The 23,012-nt window shown below is 34.2% G+C and overlaps 1 protein-coding gene across 9 annotated transcripts in view; it reads right to left on the bottom strand.

Moving 5' to 3' along the window:
* The window catches only part of DLG1 (discs large MAGUK scaffold protein 1), a 259,278-nt gene that overhangs the window by 151,665 nt on the left and 84,601 nt on the right, over positions 1-23,012 (bottom strand). For all 9 annotated transcript variants that reach the window (XR_007128143.1, XM_047733750.1, XM_047733758.1 and 6 more), the window contains exon 5: positions 2,716-2,880. Coding sequence is in view for 8 of the 9 variants with exons in the window: in XM_047733750.1 (XP_047589706.1) it covers positions 2,716-2,880 (165 nt within the window). In the remaining variant the exon portion in view is untranslated. The remainder of the gene's footprint in view (positions 1-2,715; positions 2,881-23,012) is intronic.

Genomic DNA, 23,012 nt, shown 5'->3' with positions numbered 1-23,012 from the left:
ATTAAAGGAAGAGAAACACATAACTTCCAAGCAAATAAGATGGGAGATAAGACATGAGAAAATATAATCTAAATTAAGATATGAAAGGAATAAATGTCTCCTGTTGAGCTAGAGGAGCTGAAGGAACTACATTTTAGAAAGGCTCTATTTCTGCTGTTTTTCTGCTATGGCCCATTTACTCTTCTTCTATTTTGTATCTGAGTAAAAATCAAAGAAGCTATGTTCCCACTCCAAGGAAGAAGCAAGAAAGTTTTAATTATTCTCTGAGGTTTGTCGCAGGCCCCCAAATATCTGATAACATCTAAGAAGAGTCATCCTAAATACGTTCCAGGAGGTTAGCTTTGAAAAACTGCAGCTGACTCTGGCATCAATACCTTCTACTTTCAATGATTTCTAAAATAACATCCATTATTCACCTGTTATTCGCCTCTGATGAGCCGCTACCCTGGATTCCTGAAGGACCACTTATCCTGGACCCCTTTCAAATACAAAGGCTGAGCCCCAAGTGCAGAGACTCATTCTCCTTTCCTTCCTGAGTCTTCCAGATACTCCAGATGCTATCCTCTACCTGTCACTTGGGCTATTCATCCAACTCTGCCTTCACTTTCTCCAGCTCGTGTTTGATTTCTACCCTGCATGAAGCCAAGCACTCTCTTGGCTGGTCCTGAAGGACCCCCACTTCTGGGTTCTCAGACCAAAACTGCCTGTATCACTATGTTTAAAAATTAAGAAACATACTCACGGGGCAAATAAAATCACAAGGGAAATAAAAGAAAATGTTAAAATGATTTAAAAAAATTACATTTTAAAACTTGCTGATACAAGTGATATTTAAAGGAAAGTTTACAAACTCCACTACTACTAGAAAAGGCAGAAACTGTTATAATATATAACTAAAGAAACAAGAAAAAAAAGAAAGTAAAACCACCAAACCCAAGTAGAATAAACTCAAAGAAAGCAGAAGAGAAAAAACACTGTTAAGAGGAGAAGGGGGATAAGATAAAAGAACGGTCTCTGTCACTAATAGCCACCAATTTCTTCCTCTCTGTATCTCTCATTTAGCCTTCCAGGGAAGGTCAGCTTGCTTCTACCAAACACAACCTTAGTTAATATGTAGGTTATCCACACATTATATTTATAGATTTATATGGAACACATATATTATGTGGGTAAATGTGTGTGTGAAAACAGGGAGGGTGAGGATGACAGCACATGGGGGGGGGGGACAAGAGATGAGATGAATCTCTGAAAAGACCATCTTCTGGCAAGAATGGTCAAGGGGAAGAAAACAAAACAAAGCACAAATAAACATTATGAGGAATGAAAAGGGGGCCATACCTAAATATGCTATAGACAAAACCCCCAACATATTAATAACAGTATTTTGAAATAAATATAAAATGGACAAATTCCTAGAAAAAATAACCTACCAAAACTATTAATAGAAAAATCTAAATGGTATAACCATTAAAAATCTTAACTAGAAATACTAAATCATCCTTCAAAGAGAATTATAAAACACAGGTTACAGTTTACTAGGAAAAAATAATCCTTATTCACAATGCATACAACCAACAAAAGATTAGTATCCAGAATATATAAAGAACTTGTAGGGACACTTGAGGGTTCAGTTGGTTAAGCGGCCAACTCTTCATTTCAGCTCAGGTCATGATCTCAGAGCCCTGGGATCAATCCCCACCTCGGGCTCCATACTTAGAGCAGAGTTTGCTTGAGGATTCTCTTCCCTTTCCCTCTGCCCCTCCCTCTACTCGCTTGCTTACTCTAAATATATAAATGTTTAAGATCAGTAAAAAGGACACCAAAGACAAAAAGGAACAAAAATCTTGAGAGGTTTATTATAGAATAGAAAACCTGGATAAGTAATAAATATATTCAACCACATTATCAAACAGGGAAATGCACATTAAAATCACAATGAGATACTATTTCAAGTCCCAAACAATGGCAGAAATAAGAATACCAGGTACTGATAAAAATACAGATCAGTTAAAACTCTTTTTATTGCTGCTGAAAATGTAAATTATTTAACTACTTGGAAAATAATCTAGTGTTACCCACAAAGATATGTATACATAACCTATGTTTTAAATAGCACTTTTTATATTTGTAATATTCTGAAAATAACTCAATATCCATCAAAAGTAAGATAAATTATAGTGTATTAATGAAAGAAAAAACTCCAGAGCAGTGAAAACAATCTCAAGAACATAATGTTGAGCAAAAAAGTCAAGCTGACATTATATGCACTATAATTCATTTATATAAAATGTAAAATCAGCAAAATAAACAACACACTGATTGGAGATCTAAATGTGTGCTAGAGCTTTAGAAGAAACTAGGACTGTGGTTATTTCTGAAGGGAGTTAATGTTAGTATTAATGCTCTTTTTCTGTACCTACTAATATTTAAAACACATTTTAAACACTTCAATGTGTAGTATTGAAATATAATAGTTATTTCCTTTGTGGGAATTTTTAGGCTTAATGATAGTATCACTGAATAAAATTCATTTATAAAATATATCCTTAAAAATGTGTTTAGAATGCTAATAAATATTATGCAATTCCCTATAACTAAGAAACCATAAACAAGGGATGAAAATTCTACATGAACGAAAAGTTCTCTGAGCATGAGCTATATGAGTAACAAAAGTAATATATAATTCATAGCAACAAAGTAAAGTTTTCATCCTACCTTTATTGGTGAAATGTGAGAATGGGAAACAAATCCATGGACATTCTCAATTTCTGACAGGTTCTTCTCTGAGACATGAACTAGTTCCGGACCTATCACCTCATTAGTGATTTGTGGGGAAATGTGCTCTTGAGGAGGTGTGTCTTCATCCTGATACCGGTATTTCTGTAAAGAAAATTCAAATATATGAAAAAGTCCTAAAAAGCAAAGTGAGTTCAATTCAAATCATGGTTTCATAACTAGCCAAATAATCAATAATACTGAACTATCTGGAAAGCGTATTGTATAGTTTAATGCATAAAGTCTGAGAAAAATAGGCCTCCATTTTAATCATACCAGTTTTTAATAAAATATCTGATTATTAAAAATATTTCAGGGGCGCCTGGGTGGCTCAGTCAGTTAAAGCCTCTGCCTTTGGCTCAGGTCGTGATCCCAGGGTTCTGGGATTGAGTCCCGTGTCGGGCTCTCTGCTCAGCAGGGAGTCTGCTTCCCTCCACTTGCCTGCCTCTCTGCCTACCTGTGATCTCTGTCAAATAAATAAATAAAAAATCTTAAAAAAAAAAAAAAAACTATTTCAGATTATGGGAAGATGGTTGAGTGGGAAGCACAAAAAATTTGTCTTTCCACTTAAGACAATTACACAGGAATGATCTGTCTGATGTAACTATTCTGGAACTCTGGAGTCTGTTGAAGGCTTGCAATTTTCCAGGGGGTTAACTGGGATGGTAAACTGTGATTAATTTAGGTCAGCTTCACCACTTGTATTCATCACAGTACTGGAAGTTGCACCTAGAGCAATTAGGCAAGAAAAAGAAATGAAAAACATTCAGATTGGAAAGGAAGGAGTAAAATGATTTCTGTTTATAGATGATATAATATTGTATGTAGAAAACCTTAAAGACTCAGCAAGAAGCTGTCAGAACTAATGAATTCAGCAAAGTAGCTGGATACAAAGTCAACACACAAAAATCAGTTACATTTCTATACACAATCAAGAAAGAAAATTACAAGAACAGTTCTATTTACAACCGCATCAAAAAGAATAAAATATTTGGGGATAAACAAGGTCAAATACTTGTACAGTGAAAACTATTTAAAACACTGCTGAAAGAAATTAAAGATGACAGAAAAAAAATGGAAGCACATTCTGTGTTTATGGATTGGAAGACTAAATATCGTTAAGATGTCAATACCACCCAAAGCAATTTACAATCCCTGTCAAAATACTAATGAGAATTCTTGCAGAAAGAGAAAAAAACCCATCCTAAAATTCATGTGGAATCTCGAGAAATCTGAATTGCCAAAATAATCATGAAAATGAACAAAGCTGGAAGACTCACACTTCCTCATTTAAAAACTTACTACAAACTAAAGTATTCAAACAAGTTTGTACTGGCATAAAGACAAATGTATTGACCAATGGAACAGAATAAAAGTCCAGAAATAAACCTTCACATAAATGGTCAAATTATTTTCAACAAGGGCTCTAAGACTACTCAACAGGAAAAAGGCAATCTTTTCAACAAGTGGTGCTGGGAAAAGTGGATATCTACATGCAAAAAAATGAAGCTGAATCCTTACCTAATTTTTACCACAGGTAAAATTCAAAATGCATCAAGGACCTAAATGGAAGACTAAAACGATAAAACTCTTAAAAGAAAACACAGCACACAAAAGCTTCATGACACTGCATTTGGCCATGATTTCTTGGATAGGACACCAAAGGCACAGGTAACAAAAGAAAAAAAAACAGACAAACTGGACTTTATAAAAATTTTTAAAATTTTGTGCATCGAAAGACCCTATCCAAAGAGTAAAAGGCAACCCAAGGAATGAGAACGTTTTGCAAATCATATGTCTAATAAAGGATTAATATCCAAAATATATAGAAAACTCCTAACTAAAAGTCAACAATAAAACCAAACAACTCAAACACGGGCACAGAACTTGGAAAGAGATTCCCCCAAAGAAGACAAATGAATGGCCACTAAGCACATGAAATGATGCTCAACATCAATAATTGTTACAGAAATGCAAGTCAAAACATAATGAGATACCACCTCACACGCATTAGGATGATTCCTACTGAAAAAAGAGAAAAGTTCCAAAAGAAACTGGAACACTTGTGCATTACTGGGAATGTAAAATGGTACAGCCACTGTAGAAAGTAGTACGGTGGTTCCTCAGAAAAGTAAAAATAGAATTACCATATGAATCCAGCAATTCCACTTCTGGGTATATGCCCAAAAGAACTGAAAGCAGGGTCCTGAAGAGATTATTTGTACACCCATGTTCATAGCAGTACTATTCACAATAGCTAAAACATGTAAGAAACCCAAGTGTCCATCAATGGAGAATGAATAAGCAAAATGTGGTATATACATACAATGGAATATTTTTAGCTTTAAGAAAAAAAAAAGTTGGGCAGTATGTTACATGTGGATGAACCTTGTGAACATTATGCTAAGTGAAATAAGCTAATCACAAAAAGACAAATACTGTGTAATTCCACGTACACGAGGTACCTAAAATACAGCTTTATCCTTGGAACAATAGGAGTCAGGAACACCAACCCCTATCAAAAATCCGTGTATAACCCTGACTGCCCAAAAGCTTAACTACTAATAGCTTACACTGGGAAGCCTTACCAATAACATAAACAATTAACACATATTTTGTATGTTATATATATTATAGACCATATTCTTACAATAAAGCTAGGAAAAAGCTGAGAAAATCATAATTATAATTTTATAATCAAGAAAAAACAGACTAGTATCTATATATATTTTACATTTATAAATATTTCTTTCTTAATGTTTTTAATATTTCTAGGCTATGCAGTTCATCTGCGAGTTTTTTCAAACTGTTGCAAATCTCTAAAAGATTTTCCAATATATTTATTGAAAAAAGTCTGCAGATCAGTGGACCTGCACAGTTCAAAAGCATGTTGGTCAAGGCTCAACTGTAGTCAAAATCATAAAGACCTAAAGTTAAAATGGTTTCTGCCACAGGCTGTGGGGAGGGGAGAACTGTGACACTTAACAGACATCAAGTTTCACTTTCACGTGATGAAAAGAATTATGGGGATGGATGGTGCTAATGCCTGCACTATCATGTGACTGTATATTAATACTACTGAACTATAAACTTAAAAAGAGTTAAATGGTAAACTTTTTGTTATGTGTACTTTATCATAAAAAAAAAAGACTAAGTTTAAGAAATAATTCAGAGCTAGAAAGGTGAAAAAGAAATCTGAATACAGATTTGCTCATTTCTTACCCAATGTCAGCTGACTGCTGTTATCTCTAACTACACAGTTGTTTAAGTGAAGTCAAAATGAAAAGCCAAAGTTGTTTGACTAAATTAGTTTGGTTTTCTTATTCAGTTAACGGATATAAAAATGAAAAAAGCCTTTTCAAATCCTAACTGAAAGTTAGTCTATTAGAGAACAGTATTTTTTTTAACTATAAGAGAATTTTTGTCTCTTTCTCTCGCTCTCTCACACTTAACTCTACGCAATCTACTTTTAAAGGAACATCATTTTAAGAAAACCAAATCTACCTTACCCCATACACAAAAGTAAAGGAAATCATAATTATAGGAACTGGTAGAAAATAAAAGTACATGTTTTTCAACTCAAGCTGAGAATGTGTATACAAATACACAAAACCAAAACAAACTAAAATATTCTCCCCCTTCCCAAGAAAAATACTCATAAAGACACAAGTCACGATAGAAACAAATTTTGTAACAAAATTATTAGCCACTATTAGCAGCTCTTATAAATCATTAAAAAAACCATAGCAAACATCATAATGGGATAGTCACAGAAGGCATACAAATGGATCAGTAGTAAACTTCTAGAAAAAACATGCTCAACTTCCTTAGTATGTAAAAATTACAATGTTAGCATTCAGAGAAATGGGCATAAATCATCATATTCTTGGTAGGGGTCTTTTTCTGGTGGGCAGATTGCAATGTTTCACAAGTCCTGAAAATGTTTCTATTCCTTAATCCAATAATTCCCCTTCTAGAAACTAATCTTACACATAGCATCAGTAAAGAGCATAAATATTTGTTGTATACAAATATGTACATTGTAAAATATATTAAAAATCCCTTTAACTCTGAATTTCAGTGCTGCAAGTTAATACACAACCTCAGCATCACTTTTTAAATAACATCCTTCTGTGAAATGGTAAATTACATGGAAAACAATCAAGATCATATCACTATTAGCTAGTTCATTTAACATGATATATGAAATATTTTTATGCGCTAACCTCAGATTATTTTCAAAACCAATGGAAAGAATTCTCTACTTTATCCTGAGTATGGTTGAAGGTACAAAAACACAAAATTTAACACAGTTTAAATACTCAATTGAGCAGAAGAAAAATCTACATACACTTACACTTTAATAGTAGATAGGATTATAAGGAAAGAAACTCAATTATCATTTTTTTTTCTTTCCTTCTCTCCAGGCTCCCCCCATAGCCATCTTTTCAAACTTTACAGCTACTTCACAACTTAATATGTACTTTGACGAGAGTACATGCAGGAAGATATTCACTAAAATTTGTAGTGAAGAAAAACTGGAAACAAGCTTCCTATCAATATAAAAAAAAAAGCTAACAAAATTATGGTACATTCTACAAAAGTTATAGACATTTAGGGTAAAAATCTACTTTTTTTTATAGGAAAACCTGAAAACATAGATTGCTGAATGAAGAAAGCATGTTTTGAAGCTAACAGTTTGAACATTTGATTTTTTAGACTTTATTTATTTGAGAGAGAGGGAGAATGGGGGGTGGGCAGAAGGGGAGGAAGGAGAAGACTACTCACTGAGCAGGGAGCAGTCATGTTACATGGAGCTAGATTTCAGGACCTTGAGATCATGACCTGAGTCAAAGGCAGCTGCTTAACTGGGCCACCCAGATGCCCCAGTTTGAACATTTTAAACCAAATCAATAGTATACTTATGTATATGTATAATATGTAAATGCATATGCAATATATGCATACACGTATATATACATATCTTCATGTCTATGTATATGTGTGTACATCTCTCTCCATATCCATGAATGTACACAAGTAATGTGAGAGAATCTAACAGAATTTAAAACAACAACAAAAAAAATGGTTCATACTGAAAAGGAAAGAAATCACTAAAAAATCTGTCTTTTAAATATCTTTTTAAATAGATGTTACCCCTTGTAATTACTGAAAAACTCAAGGCATCTGACCTGGCCTTTCCTAGTAAAAATTACTCTGTATTCATGGAACAATTCAATGCAGCCCTTTTGCTTCTGTATTTTCTGCAAAGTGGCAGCTGAATGCAATAACTTGACCAGTCTCATGTTTAATCCTTTTGGCAAGACTATAGATAGTACTGTGTCCTTTTATCAAGAATTATATAAGGTCTGGTTATCGCTTCCTGCAATGTTAGGAGCTCCTGATATTCAATGTCTTAATCAGTTCACTCACTGCGAGCTGCAAAATGATGACAGTCTAATTCTACGATTTCATTTTCATTTATTAAACACTATATACATAAATATTTCTCTTCACCTACTATCTGGTTATCTATTGATATGGTTCACACATGAATAACAGGAGAAATACTTAAATTGTTACTTTACCAGTTTTCAAGACAGATTTAAAAAAAAAATGGTTCCTTATCATCCTCTTAAAGCAATTAGGAGGGTTTTAGATACCATGCACCTGATCAAAATGTCATCTGGCTTTTTTTTTTTTCAGCAACCCACAAGCTTATCCTGATATTCATATGGAGATGCAAAAGACCCAGCAGAGTCAAAACAATCTTTAAACAGAAGAGCAAAGTTGGGGCACCCAGATGGCTCAGTCGGTTAAGCAGCTGCCTTAGGCTCAGGTCTGATGATCCAGCCCCACAACCGGCTCCCTGCTCAGCGGAGAGCCTGCTTCTCACTCTCCCTCTGTCTGCTGCTCTATTTGTGCTTCTCTGCATCTCTCTGTCAAATAAATAAATAAAAATCTTAAAGGAAAAAAAAAAGAAGAGCAAAGTGGAGGACCCACACTTCCCAATTTCAAAACATTCTACAAAGTTGTGTTTTTTAAAGATTATTTATTTGAGGGAGGGAGAGAGAGAGAGAGAGATCACACATGGTATGCGCCTGAGTGTGAACACAGTGCACTAGTGGCATGCGGGGCAAAGGGAGAAACAGATTCCCTGTTGCACAGGAAACCTGATGTGGGTCTTGATCCCAGGACTCTGGGATCATGACCTGAGCTGAAGGCAGACGCTTAACCAACTGAACCACCCAGGTGCACCTACAAAGCTGTATCAATCAAGACTGTGATACTGGTGTAAAGACAGACATGTATCAATGGAACAAAATTAAGAGTCCAGAAATGCATCATTGCATTTATGGTCAACTGATGTTCAACAAGGTGCCAAGAGAATTTAATGGGGGAAAGAAGAGTCTTTTCAACAAACGATGCTGAGACAACTGGATGCAAAGTAATTAAATCAGACCTCTTTCTAACACTATGTATAAAAATTAATCCAAAATGGATCAAGATCTAAATATAAGAGCTAAAACATAAAACTCTTAGAAGTAAACATAAATATACATCTTTACAACCTTGGATTTAGAAGTGGTTTCCTAGGTACAACAACTAAAGCATAAGCAGATAAATTTGACTTGATATAAATGAAAAACTTTTGTTCATCAAAGGGCATTATCAAGAAAGTGAAAAGATAACCCTCAGAATGGGAGAGAATATTTGCAGATCATATATTTAATAGTATCTAGAAAACATAAGGTGTCTGGTTAAGTCTCCTGAACACATAATGAATTCTTACAACTCAACAATAAAAAATCGAATTGTAAAATGGACAAAGAATTTAAACAGACTTTTTTTTTTTTCAAAGAAAATACAAAAATGGACAATAAGCACATGAAAAGATGTTCAACATCACTAGTTATGACAGAAATGTAAATCAAAACTGCAATGAGCTATCACTTCACATCCACCATGATAGCTATAACCAAAAAGACTGATGATAAGAACACATGCTGGTGAGGATGTGGAGAAATGGGGACTGTCAGTGTTGGGGGAATGTAGTCATTCTGGAAATAGTGAAACCATTCTGGAAAACAGTTTGGTAGTTCCTCAAAAGGTAAAAAGAGTTACCATTTGAATAATTTCACTTCTGCATATATAGCCAAGAGAACTGAAAAGGTGCATTCATACAAAAACTTGTACACAAATATTCATAGTATTATTATTCATAACAGCCCCAAAGTGGAAACAACCAAAATGTCTATCAATTTATAAATGAATAAATAAAATGTGTTATATCCATACCATGGAATATTCTTTGGCTATAATAAGTAAGTTATTTATAGATTCTACAACATAGAACTTTGAAAATATTATGTTAAGTGTAAGAAGCCAGTCACAAAAAGCCACATACTATATAATTACACTTATATGAAATGATTGGAACAAGCAAATTTCATAGAACCAGAAAGTAGGTTAGTGATTTCCAAAGACTTGTGAGAGGAAGAAATGGGAATCAACTGCTGGTGAGTACAGTTTCTCTCTGGGTGATGGAAATGTTCTGCAATTTAGGGATGACAGCTGCACAATCTTGTGCACAGAGCTATACACACTTGAAAATGATGAATGTTACGGTATGTGATTATTTTAATGTAAAAATTACTACTAAAGTGTCATTATAAATGGATGGATTAAACATATTTGATTGGCTAAATTCACTGCAAATATTCTTTGGAAGCTCAAATTGTCTTATCTCTAGCCAGTAAGACTCTATTAATCTCTGAGTCCCCTTATACCTGACACTTTTAAGAAAGTTTAATACAACAAAGTATGGTCACCAAAAGGAGAAAAAAAAGGGATTCCCTGAGGTACAATTATTACTTGAGAAAGTATTTCCAAGTTGCTTTCCAGGCCTACCATTACCACGCACTGTAATATTCATCTGTATTTCTTATTATCTAAAGATTGAGCTCAACCAATTACCAAAAATATTTTAACACTGAAAACTTCGTATAAAACGAGTTTGCTAATACAGTAGAATGCATAAAACTAACCCTCCTACAAGGATGGTCCACATCTAAATTAGCTAACACTTATACTAGAAAAGAATGACAAAATGGGGATGAGAGAATGGGGATGGAGAAGGAAGATTTAAAAATGACTGTATTAAGAACATTCTAAATACCCATTTAGAAATTTCCCCATTCTTTTTTATGTTTAAGGTTGGTATCTTCAGTATCAAACCTTCCACTGCTCTTCATCTTGGTTACCAATATTGGCAACATTACTACTTACTGACTATAGTGGTTTGAAAGCTATTTTAATTTGGAATGTAAATACGTTACTACTTCACTGCTGTTACATATTTTCCAGAACTGTTTCTTAAGAAACAGTAAGTTTTCTGATTAATAGACACCACACAGATTCCCAAGTCTATCAGAAAATTAAAATGGTTGAAATTAAGACCAAAATCTTTCTATTTTACTAGAATAAGTTTCTTAATGCTGATCAGTAGAATAAACATAGTTGTTAGTTTGTAAGTATCTCCTTATCTACCTCTCAACCTATAAACATTTGTTGTTTCTATAATAAATTAAAAAGAAATATTTTTGCACCACCTATGTTTTACTAGTGTACTGTTCCATGTACCCCCAACATATTTCTTATAAGAAAAGCAATAAATAAGACATCAACATTAAGTGCAGTGGTGGGCTTTAAAATTAATTTCTAAAACAGAAGATTATTAGAAAGATTATCATATGTTGAAGAATGCAGAGACAAAAATCACCACTAGTTTGGAACCCAATTTCCAAATTTCAATAAAAACTTAAGTGCTGGGTATGTACTGTTTGAGTGTTTGTAAATATGGGGATAAATAAAACTTAGATGTTGATGAAAATATTTTAAATATTTGTTAAAATTCAATGGTAAAGACCTGTATAGAAAGAGAACTCATAAAAATTAGAAGAGAGAAGAAATGGAAGGAAGGAGGGAGGGATGAAAGAAAGGAAGGAAAGAATTGAAATTAAAGAAGTTAGGAAACGGGCACCAGTTAGAATGGCAAAATTTGATAAGACAAGAAACAACAAATATTGGAGAGGCTGTGAAGAAAGAGGAATCCTCTTACACTGTTGGTGGGATTGCAAGATGGTATAGCCACTATGGAAAACAGGGTGGAGGTCCCTCAAAAAATTAAAAATAGGAGGGCCTGGGTGGCTCAGTCGTAAAGCATCTGCCTTTGGCTCAGGTCATGATCCCAGGGTCCTGGGATCAAGCCCCATGTCAGGCTCCCTGCTCAGTGGGAAGCCTGCTTCTCCCTCTCCCACTCCCCCTGCTTGTACGCCCTCTTTCTCTGTGTCTCTGTCAAATAAATAAATAAAATCTTTAAAAAAAAAATAGAGCTACCCTATGACCCTGCAATTGTACTGCTGGGTATTTATCCCAAAGCTACAGATGTAGTGAAAAGAAGGGCCATATGCACTCCCATGTTCATAGCAGCAAGGTCCAAACTATGGAAATAGCCAAACTATGGAAAGAGCTGAGATGCCCTTCAACAGACAAATGGATAAAGATGTGACCCATGTATACAATGGAATATTATTCAGCCATCAGAAATAACGAATACCCAACTTTTGCATCAACATGGATGGGACTGGAGGAGATTATGCTGAGTGAAATAAGTCAAGCAGAGAAAGTCAATTATTATATGGTTTCACTTATTTGTGGAACATAAGGAATAGTATGGAGGACATTAGGTGAAGGAAGGGAAAAATGAAGGGGGGGAAATCGGAGGGGGAGACGAACCATGAGAGACTGTGGACTCGGAAAAACAAACTAAGGGTTTTAGAGGGGAGGTGGGTCAGGTGATGGATATTAAGGAGGGGACACACACACTGCATGGAACACTGGGTGTTATACACAAACAATGAATCATGGAACACTACATCAAAAACCAATGATGTACTGTACTAACATAATAAAAAAAATTTAGGAAATGGGAAGAAATTAAAACACATGCATGAAAACTGTGATAAATATAAAATATGATGTGAGGAATTAAAAAATGAATGATCGCAATAAATGTAAATGTATTATAAGTACATTTAAATTCTATCAAGGAATAGCTCATTCCTGCATTTCTGAGGATGGAAAGCTTCTAAATTCATTAGACAATCAGTTTACAGAACCTTAAAACAAGAAACCGATCTTGAAATATGAAGACAAAGATGTTTTGGAAGGCAAAACAGCAAATTAAATACAATGGTTCATGTATTCATTTTTTAAAAACCATATGAACAGATCAAAGAACAAAGTTCACATGATCATCTTAGTAGAAGCTTAAAGAATACTCTAAGAATCTGCCACAAAGTTAAATCTATTCCTAATTATGGCGGCGGCGCAGCTCTTAATAATAAAGAAAATGAAGCATTTAAAGCATCTACCAGCAATCATCATATTTAATGACGAAACATTAAAAGCATTTCTATAAAGTGAAGTTCAAGGCAATATCACTCTTATTAATATTTTTCTAGCATTTCTAAACAATCTGCTAAAAACAAAAAAAGAAAAGGGGTGCCCAGGTGACTCAGTCTGTTAAGCAACTGCCTTCAGCTCAGGTCATGATCTCAGAGTTCTGGGATCAAGCCCCACCACGGGCTCTCTGCTCAGTAGGGAGGTCTGGTTCTCCCTCTCACTCCCCCTCTGTGCTCGCGCTCTCTCTCAAGTAAATAAATAAAATCTTGGAAAAAAAAAGAACTTCCTAAAACTGCTCCCCAAAATTGCAAAGGGGTGTGAACATTTTTCAGAACAGATGCTCAGAGCTTTAGTCAGTTTCTTAAAAGAGATTTGGGATAATTAGTTTAAATAAGTTTGGGAGCTTGGGGGGTGGTGCACAGGGAAGGGCCAAGATCAGAATGATCACTTTTAGATATGCTATAAAAGTGATGGAAGACTGTAAGCTGGGGAAGGGAAAATACGTGTATAAATACTGTGTATAAGAATTTTAACTTTAAAATATAATAAGCAAATAAGTCATTTAAAAAAAGAGATTTTATTTATTTGAGAGAGAGCACAAGTTGGGAGGAGGGGCAGAGGGCGAGGGAGAAGCAGACTCCCTGCTGAGTAGGGAACCCAATGCGGGGCTCGATCCCAGGACCCTGAGATCATGACCTGAGCCAAATGCAGACACTTAACCGAATGAGTCACCCAGGCAACACCAAATAAGTCATTCTTACATGATGAGACAAGTTATGACAAATGGATAAATGGTAAAATCCAATAGGCATAATTTTAGTCATAACTTCCACTTTGCTCTATTAAATTAGGACTATAAAGAAAAACCTGAATTTTAAAATGATCAATTCTGTAACAATCTAATAGAAAAATGGGCTATTTTTCTCACTTAAAATTTTTTGTTTTAAATGAAGGAAATAATTTTGTAGTTTCAAAGTTTACTATTCATAACAAGATCTAAACTTCCATTTCATAAAATATTTAGAAAACTTTGTCACAATCTGTATTACAAACTTTTGGAAAACAGTTCTAAAACCCACAGGTTATAGTGTGACCTTCAAAAGACTGGGTTTCCTTAAAAAAAGGGGGGGGGAAATATTTTAATTTCTTAAAATTGATCTACTAGCTAGTACCATATTTCACCCAATCCAGTACATATCATCAATCATACAGCACCCCACTTATTATATGTACACCTTAAAAAGAAAAAAAAACCAACAAATTGTGAAGTCCATTAATTACAAATGCTTTGAAATTCAAAAAAGGTTAAATAAGAAGAAAGTGTCTCTTACAATCAATGAAATACAATCATTTAAAACCACAGAAATGGTTCTGTATTCCTTCTCAAAAAGCATTACTTTCACTCTTTGGACCATTAACAGCTAAAAATCATTATTTTCAAGAGTTAAAATATACTTTTCAGTTTCAAGGTCAAAATAAATGGCCTCAGAGACAAAGAAATAGGCATTTAATTTTGTCACTCAGGCAGCCTAGAGACACAGAACAAATGACTGAAAATGTTGGCAACACTAATACAGCTGACCCTTGAAAGTAGGTCCTTAAATACAGCTTTTTTTTTTTTTTGACAAAGATATGACAGTACTGTATTTCCTCTTATTATTTTCTTAGTAATTTAGGTTTCTCTAGCTACTTTAAGAATACAGTATATAATGCATATATCATACAAAATATGTGTCGATCAACTCTTTATGTCATCAGTAAGGCTTCCTGTCAACAGTAGGCTATTAATCAAGTTTTGGGGGAGTCAAAAGTTAAACAATTTTCAACTGTGCAGAGTATTATGTCTCTAACCACCCCCAAGTTATTCAAGGGTCAACAGTAATTAAAATAGGGCTGGTGGGTGCCAAACCGGCACAGGTCAAAGCCACAAAAGCAGTGGGGAGCTACTTTTAAGACAGGCACGGAAAGCAATGCAATATATCAACTGCAAAAAATCATGTCCAGTTGGGAATAAGTCTCTAAGTAAAAGGCCCTGGTGCAGGTAACTTGTCTTTAATTTTCTCAAATACAGTTCAAAGAACCCCTTGCTTTCAGGGTAGCAAAGAACCAAGAGTTCTTTTATGTTCCAATTAAAAATTATAATTTTATTCCTATGGCTTGTTTAGGAATAATTAGATATGAACCAATGTGACTTCCACATTACATTAACATCATTCTCTCTTCCTTACCAATCTTGAAAGAGATAAATGCAATACAAAAATGCATACAAAACACTGTATTGGTTTTGTTCTTAACAGTGGTTTAAAATGAAACTGGAGAAATAGAGCAGAAGAATCATGTAACTATAACCACTAATATTAAATTGATTTAGAGCTTATTTTCCTGGTCCATGACAAAAGCTGTTTCAAGACCACTTTACCGACAGTTCCAGACAAAATATTTTAAAGTGGGCTTAACCATGTTATTGGTAAAACATCTGCTAGTTTGGGATAGCAACTACAATATGGTTTTTCCTATTAGTTCATTAATAAAATTATTACATGCATTAACTGAGAACTGGGATGAAAATTTTAGATACAATTAAAACATTGCCTGTGGTTAAACAATTCTTAGTTTTCAGCCAATATGAACAGAAACCAATCTATATAACCAAGGAAATAATTTGGCCAAAAAACTGATCACTGATAAATACCTTTTATCATTATATTACTGATATATTATCATTATATTATATATCATTATATCATGTTATCTATTATATATGTAATATATAATATATAATTTATATTCTATTCATATCATTATATTATATATTTATTAATATCATTATATTACTGATAAATGCCTTTAAGTAAACAATTCTTTCAACTATTCACTTGCCTGGAATAGAAACAAATTTAAAATCCCTAGAACCACTGACAGTAACTGCTGAAAGGCTAAGGCCCAAGAACAGAATTACTAATTCAAAGCATTTTAAGAAAGGAATTGTGACAAGCCAAGATAAAAGATTTTCCCACACATCAAATGATATTAAGCTTGCAGATAATGTGTTTGCTCTTTATATGATAAAGCCATGCGTGAGAAACAATCTGCCCTACCAATATTGCTATTTATTGCCTTCACCTTCCCCGGGAAACAAAGCCTGGGTTGGAGGGGGATAGAGGAAGGAACAACAAAATACAGTAAAAATAAAATCGCACTGTTTTATGATTTTGTAAGAATACACACACTTTAAAATTAGCCATAGATGAGATAAAAATCTTAAACAAAAACCACAAAGAAAAAAAAAGAGTATCTTCAAAAAATAATTCCTCAGAAAAGACAAAAAAAAATCTAGAAACCAATCTCACTTAGAAATTTATTTGTGGGGCACCTGGCTCAACCCCTGAAGACTCTGACTCTCCGTTTTGGCTCAGGTCATGATCTCAGTGTCCTGAGATGGAGTCCCACATCAAGTTCCATGCTGAGCATGGAGTCTTCCTGAGATTCTCTCTCTCCTTCTTCTCTTTTCTGCCCCTCCCCACAGCTCTCTCTCCCTCAAATAAATAAATCTTAAGAAAAAAAAAAAGTAAATGCAAAATTCCAAAATAAAACATCAGCAAACACATCTTGGAAGAACATCAAAATAATATTAGAAACCAAGTAGAATATACTCCAAAAATGTAAGAATAATTAAATATATACAATAATTTAAGCAACTGACCTCACTAATAAGTCAAAAAGAAAAAAAATTATAGTAACAAATGCCAAATAGTCAACAAACAAAAAATATCTATTACTGATGGTTTTACAATGACTACCACCTCTTAGAGTGAAACAGGAATAGATGGGCAATTTCCTACATAAATCAAACCAAAAACCACCACATCATAGTTAATGGCAAAATATCAGCCATATACTCAGTAAAATCAGAAATAAAATCAATTGTATGCTTTTCTCTGGATGCTATAACAAGTTACCACAAATATAGTGACTTAAAACAACACAAATTTATTATTCTTTCCGTTCTGTACTTGAGAACTCCAAAATGGGTTTCACTGGGCTAAAATCTAAGTGTCAGCACAGCTGTACTTCTTTTGGAAAAATCTGTTTCCTTGCCTTTTTCAGTTTCTGGAGGCTGTCCTTGGCAACTAACCCACTTTTTCCATCGTCATTGCAAACAGTGTCAGTCCAAGTCTTCACATATTTGTATCTTTGGTTCTGTTTTCCAATTCCTGTTTCCACTTTTAAGGAACCTTGTGATTACACTGGGTCTGTATGAACAATCCAGGATAATCTCCCTGTTTTAGTATCAAGTGATTAGCAAACTTATTTCCACTTGACCTTAATTTCTTTTTGCTATGCAACCCTAACATATTTATAGATTCCAGGGACTAAAACAGAGACATCTGTGGGGGAGGGGACATTATTTGCCTACCACAGTATGCCTTTGAGAAATAAATAAGTAAATAATCTACAATGTAAAGAATCAAATCACTTCCAGAGATTCTTCTAAGACATTTTTTTTAAAAAATCGCAATTTATTCTTTTTTAAAAAACATTGAGAGAGAGAGAGAGAGCGCGTGAGCGAGCATGAACACGCATAAGCAGATGGAGCAGCAGGCAGAGGGAGAGGGAGAAGCAGGCTCCCAGCTGAGCACAGAGCCTGATGAAGGGCTTGATCCCAGGACCCTGGTCATGACCTGAGCCAAAGGCAGATGCTTAACCAACTGAGCCACCCAGGTGCCCCTCGGTATTTATTGTTATTTTATAAAGAATTCCTAGGCACCTGGTGGCTCAGTCCGTTAAGCAACCAACTCTTGATTTTGGCTCTAGTCATGATTGCAGGACCCTGAGATCAAGCTCCATGTTGGGCATGGAGCCTGCTTAAGATTCTCTCTCTCTCCCTCTCCCTCTGTCCCTCCCTGCTAAAAAACAAAACAAAACAAAATCCCTCCTAATTACTTAAGATATGTCCTTGATTTAATATTCTTTTATCCACCCCAAAAGTCAACATTCTAATTAATGGAAAAACACTACAGCTGTTCACATTAAAGTCAGCAATAGGGGAAAATACGACTATCACAACTGCTGCTAACACTATCTAGGAGTTGTAAGAAATATAAAAATTAAAAAGAAGATAAAATTATCACAATTTGCTAATGAACTAATGGTAAACCCAGAAATCCCAGGAGAAATGCAGAAAATAATATAAATTTGGTTAAGCTATGAACATTTCATATGAAATATGAAATTCGGTTAAGAAAATGAATGTACAGAAATCAATAATTTTCTTTAAGTCAGAGATCTATAAACTATGTTGACCTGTCAAATTTGACTTGCTGCCTTTTTTGGTAGATAAAGTTATACTAGACCACAGCTATAGTCATTTGTAATGTATGTACTGATCACTGTCATTTTGAAGCTGCTTTTGAGCTGCTTTCTCAATACAATGGTGGTGCTGAGAAGTTGATGATTTGTAAAGCCTAAAATTATTATTCTCTGGCCCTTACAGAAAAGTCTGCTGACCCCCAATTTAAACTTATATAATCAATCAGATGGTAGGATGAAATAAAAGACTGTATTTGTAATAGAAATGAAAAAGATAAAATGTCCAGGCATAAACACATTAAGGGTATCCAAATGTCCAACTACCAAATGGAAAAGGAAGACATACCACGGTCTTGGCAGGAAGAAATCAACTTAAAGATATCATCTCCCATCCTTGCTTTTAAAAAATTTAAAATGATCCCAAGAAGGCCAACAAGAAACTTACTCATTTATTGAATGAACTTATTCATTATCATAAATACATTTATGTATTTATTTAGGAATAGAAGAGGTAACTAAAATTCATGAAAACTAATCAGCATAAAGAGAGGAAAACTACAAATAAAGAGTAGTAAGTGTAAATTATCTTCAACAAATTTTTAAACTTAATATAAAACCTTGATAATTAAAATATGGTGGTACTGATGGGTAAACAAAAAGTTCAGTGAAAAAAAGAAAATCAGTACCTTATTAATAGAATTTTAGTACTAGTTGATAAAGGCATTTTATTTTTCCATTTTCCATTTCCAACCAATATCACTGGATGAAAGGATAGATTATTCAATAAATAATAAGAGGGAAAATGGGTAGCTGTTACATAAAAATTTCCAAATGTATGAAAAGATTTTTAAAATGCAAACCTAAAAACCCAAGATTCTTCTAGACAAATCTTTTATAACTAGAGTTTAGAGATCAATGTGACTATAACATAAAATGAAAAAGTCATTTTAAAAAATGACTTATAAATGTGATCAGCTATCCAAAAGTAAAAAAGAAAAAATATTTGTAACATCAATCAAAGGACTAATTCCACAAATATATATGAAAAGCCTCAAACCCCTATGAAAAAGATAACCTTCCAACTCTCTCTCCTACACATGGGAAAGAATATAGTAAGTACAGACATAACTTGTTTTACTATGCTTCACTTTATTGTGCTTTGCAGACACTGCGTTGTTTTTGTTTTTAAACAAATTGAAGGTTTATGGCAACCTGGTGTCAAGCAAGTCTATTGGTGCCATTTTCCAACAGCATTTGCTCAATCCATGTCTCTGTTACATTTTGGTAATTCTCGTATTTCAAACTTTTCCATTATCATCATATTTGTTACACTGTTCTGTGATCAGTAATTACAATTTGCTGAAAACTCAAATGATAGCCTTTTTTAAAGCAATAAAGTACTTTTAAATTAAGGCATGTGTAAAGTTTGTTCAGAAGTTACAGAGAAAAGAAGAATTCCTAATATAGAATTCAATATAGAATTTATAATTCTAATATAGTAAATATAATATGTATAGAATATATAATATAGAATTCATAATTACTGTAGAAAAGGAATGGGATGGGATCTTCATGAAGGGGGCAAACAGGGACTTCTAAAGGACTAGATACAAGCATAGCTCAGAGATATTGTGGGTTCCATTCCAGACCACCACAATTAAGTATCCTTTAATTTTTTTCCTACATTTTTTATTTTATTTTTTAATATTTATTTGATAGAGAGATCACAAGTAGGCAGAGAGGCAGGCAGAGAGAGAAGGGGAAACAGGTTCCCTGCTGAGCAGAGAGCCTGATGCAGGGCTCCATGCCAGGACCCTGAGATCATGACCTGAGCCGAAGACAGAGGCTTAAACCCACTGAGCCACCCAGGCACCCCTTTTCCCTGCCTCTTTGTTGGTTTTCTTGACTGTTTTATGAAGGTTTTTAAAATACATTCTGGGTATGAAATTAATTTTTGTTTTTCTATGATGTAGAAGTCCCACTTCGTTTTTTTCTCATGGTTATTTTTAATTTTTTAAAGATTTTATTTGAGAGAGCAAGCGAGCGTGAATGCACAAGCAGGGGGAGCAGTGTGCAGAGGAAATGGGAGAAGCAGGCTCCCCACTGAGCAGGGATGCTTGATCCCAGGACCCTGGGATCATGACCTGAACTGAAGGCAGATGCTTCATCAAATGAGTACGCAGGTACCTAAAACTACATTTTATTAAACCTTTGATGGACTACCAGGGTTTAATGAACCCAACGTGTGTGTGAGTGTGTGTGTGTGTGTGTGTGTGTGTGTGTAAGGACTGCTTTTCTATAATTTTTGTTCTTCCTTAAGATCTTCCATACAACAAAGAGGAACTTGACTTGTTCGTATATAGAACAAAATTCATTCTTTCTTGAAATAAGTCATTATGATTGTATCATCCTTCAGATAGCATCTCTAAAGGGTTTTTTAGGTTTTGGGTTTCACTGTTTATAGTTTTTAGTTGGGAATTCATAATTCTTAACTTTCTGCCTGTATGTGTTGAAAGATCGTCAAGATCAACCCCATGATTTTTAAGGAGGGTTTATGAGACTGATTGTAAGTCATTCCTAGAAAGATGATTACAGTGAAATGATAAGGTGAAAATCAACAAAGGGAAACTACCCATAAAGCAAAGTCTGGGGGAACCAGGAGCAAGAGTCTAGAACCCTCTCCCAGTGGTTACACAGGATGCCCTTAATTTTCCCAGCTATAAGCCGTGATAACACATATAAAATGCTGCCAACCAGGAAAAATTGTGAGAGACTCAGAGCCCAGGGTATTCACTGGGGGCTGGTCACATGGGCTAGGCCTCTGTCTAGCATATGACGAAATTCCAGACTCCCAGAAGTGTTTAGCACAAACCATTTTGTTTGCACAGTTTAGGCACAGTGAAACTCTTATCAGTTAGTGGTGGCATCCTCTTATAATGTATTATCTCCCCCTCCCCACAAAAAAGAAAGAAGGAAGAAAGGAAGGAAGGAAGAAAAAAAAAAGAAAATGGAAGTTCCCAGAGACCAGCCAAGGGCCAACCATGCAAGCAGATCTTTTCAAGGATAGCAATTTAGATTATGTTAACTCTTTTCTGCATATCATCAACAATAAAAAAGAAAACTTCCAAAGACATTTTATAATCACTAGCTGATAAGAGGATGAATGAAAATAAAGGGAGTAACAATAGATGAATGATGATGGTGGATTTGGATATATAAGTGAAATCTGAGGCTAGAAGTCTTCAGATAACAACATTCTAAATGTATTTTCTCAAATTCAAGAAGAGATGAGTGAAAAACTAAGGACAAAAAGAAAATATGGCATTTTTGCAACACTTTGTGACAAGCTTGAATCATTCCCACACTCTAAAAAGGAAGTATAATAGTACTCTTATTTTTTAGATTTATACACGATTTGTTTCATGAAGTTTGTTAAGTACAACTGTTAAAGCTATATATACAAAGGTGAACAGAAGGAAACAGATGATGCAAAAATAAAGTAATTCATCCTAGACTGATCATTCCAATTGGTGCTTATAAATCTGAAATGAAACTCTCTACACTTATGTAGAGACAAATGTTCACTTATGTTCAAAGACAAATGAATGTCTTCTCTACTATGAAATTACATGTCATCGAAGTTTACAAAAGAATCCTGCTTTAATATCAAGTGAAAAACCAGAACTTATCTGATATCTGGAATCAGTATATACCCAATGGATATACAGTGCATGTTCACGTATGTTAGTTCATGAGTGCTTAGTTACACTGCACATTTTGGATATAAATATCTTTAAAACCAAATGTTTTATATGCACAGAATAGAAATCTATTCAGCAGCTAAAAAGAATGAACTACTGACATAGGCAATAATGCAGATGAATCTCAAATTAATCTGAAAGAATCCAAAATACAGAATCTAAAAAACAGAACATATTTTATTTTATTTATATAAAACTCTAGAAAATTTCAACTTATCTACTGTGTAATGACAGATACCAAACCATTAGTAGCCTGGGAGAAGAAGGGATGGGGAGGATGAGAAGGAAACACTGAAAAGAAGCTTGAGGAAACCTATGGAAGTGATGGATATATTCACTATCTTGCTTGTAGTGATGGTTTCACAGCTGTATACATACATATGTCAAAACTGGTAAAATTGTACTTCTTTTAATATTACAGCTTATTATATGACAATTTTATCTGTGTAAAACTGATTTTAAAAATTGGGTCTGCTATGTTTAAAATCTAATCATAATTTATAATGAAGGTTTTTTCATTATTCCTTTATTCCTCAGTAAATTATTTATAAAAATGACTTTAATGAAAAGAATATAATGGAACTTAAGACAATCATAATTTAACATTCCAAATTTATAAAATTTGTCAAACTTGCACTGCTTCTTTTTTCTAAAACCAAATGAGGAACCCTTTTAAAAATTCTGCTAGGTGCTAGTAGC

Source organism: Lutra lutra, chromosome 1 (genome assembly GCF_902655055.1).
Source record: "Lutra lutra chromosome 1, mLutLut1.2, whole genome shotgun sequence".
Taxonomy (NCBI): Eukaryota; Metazoa; Chordata; class Mammalia; order Carnivora; family Mustelidae; genus Lutra; species Lutra lutra.
This window is presented reverse-complemented; position numbering and strand designations above follow the sequence as displayed.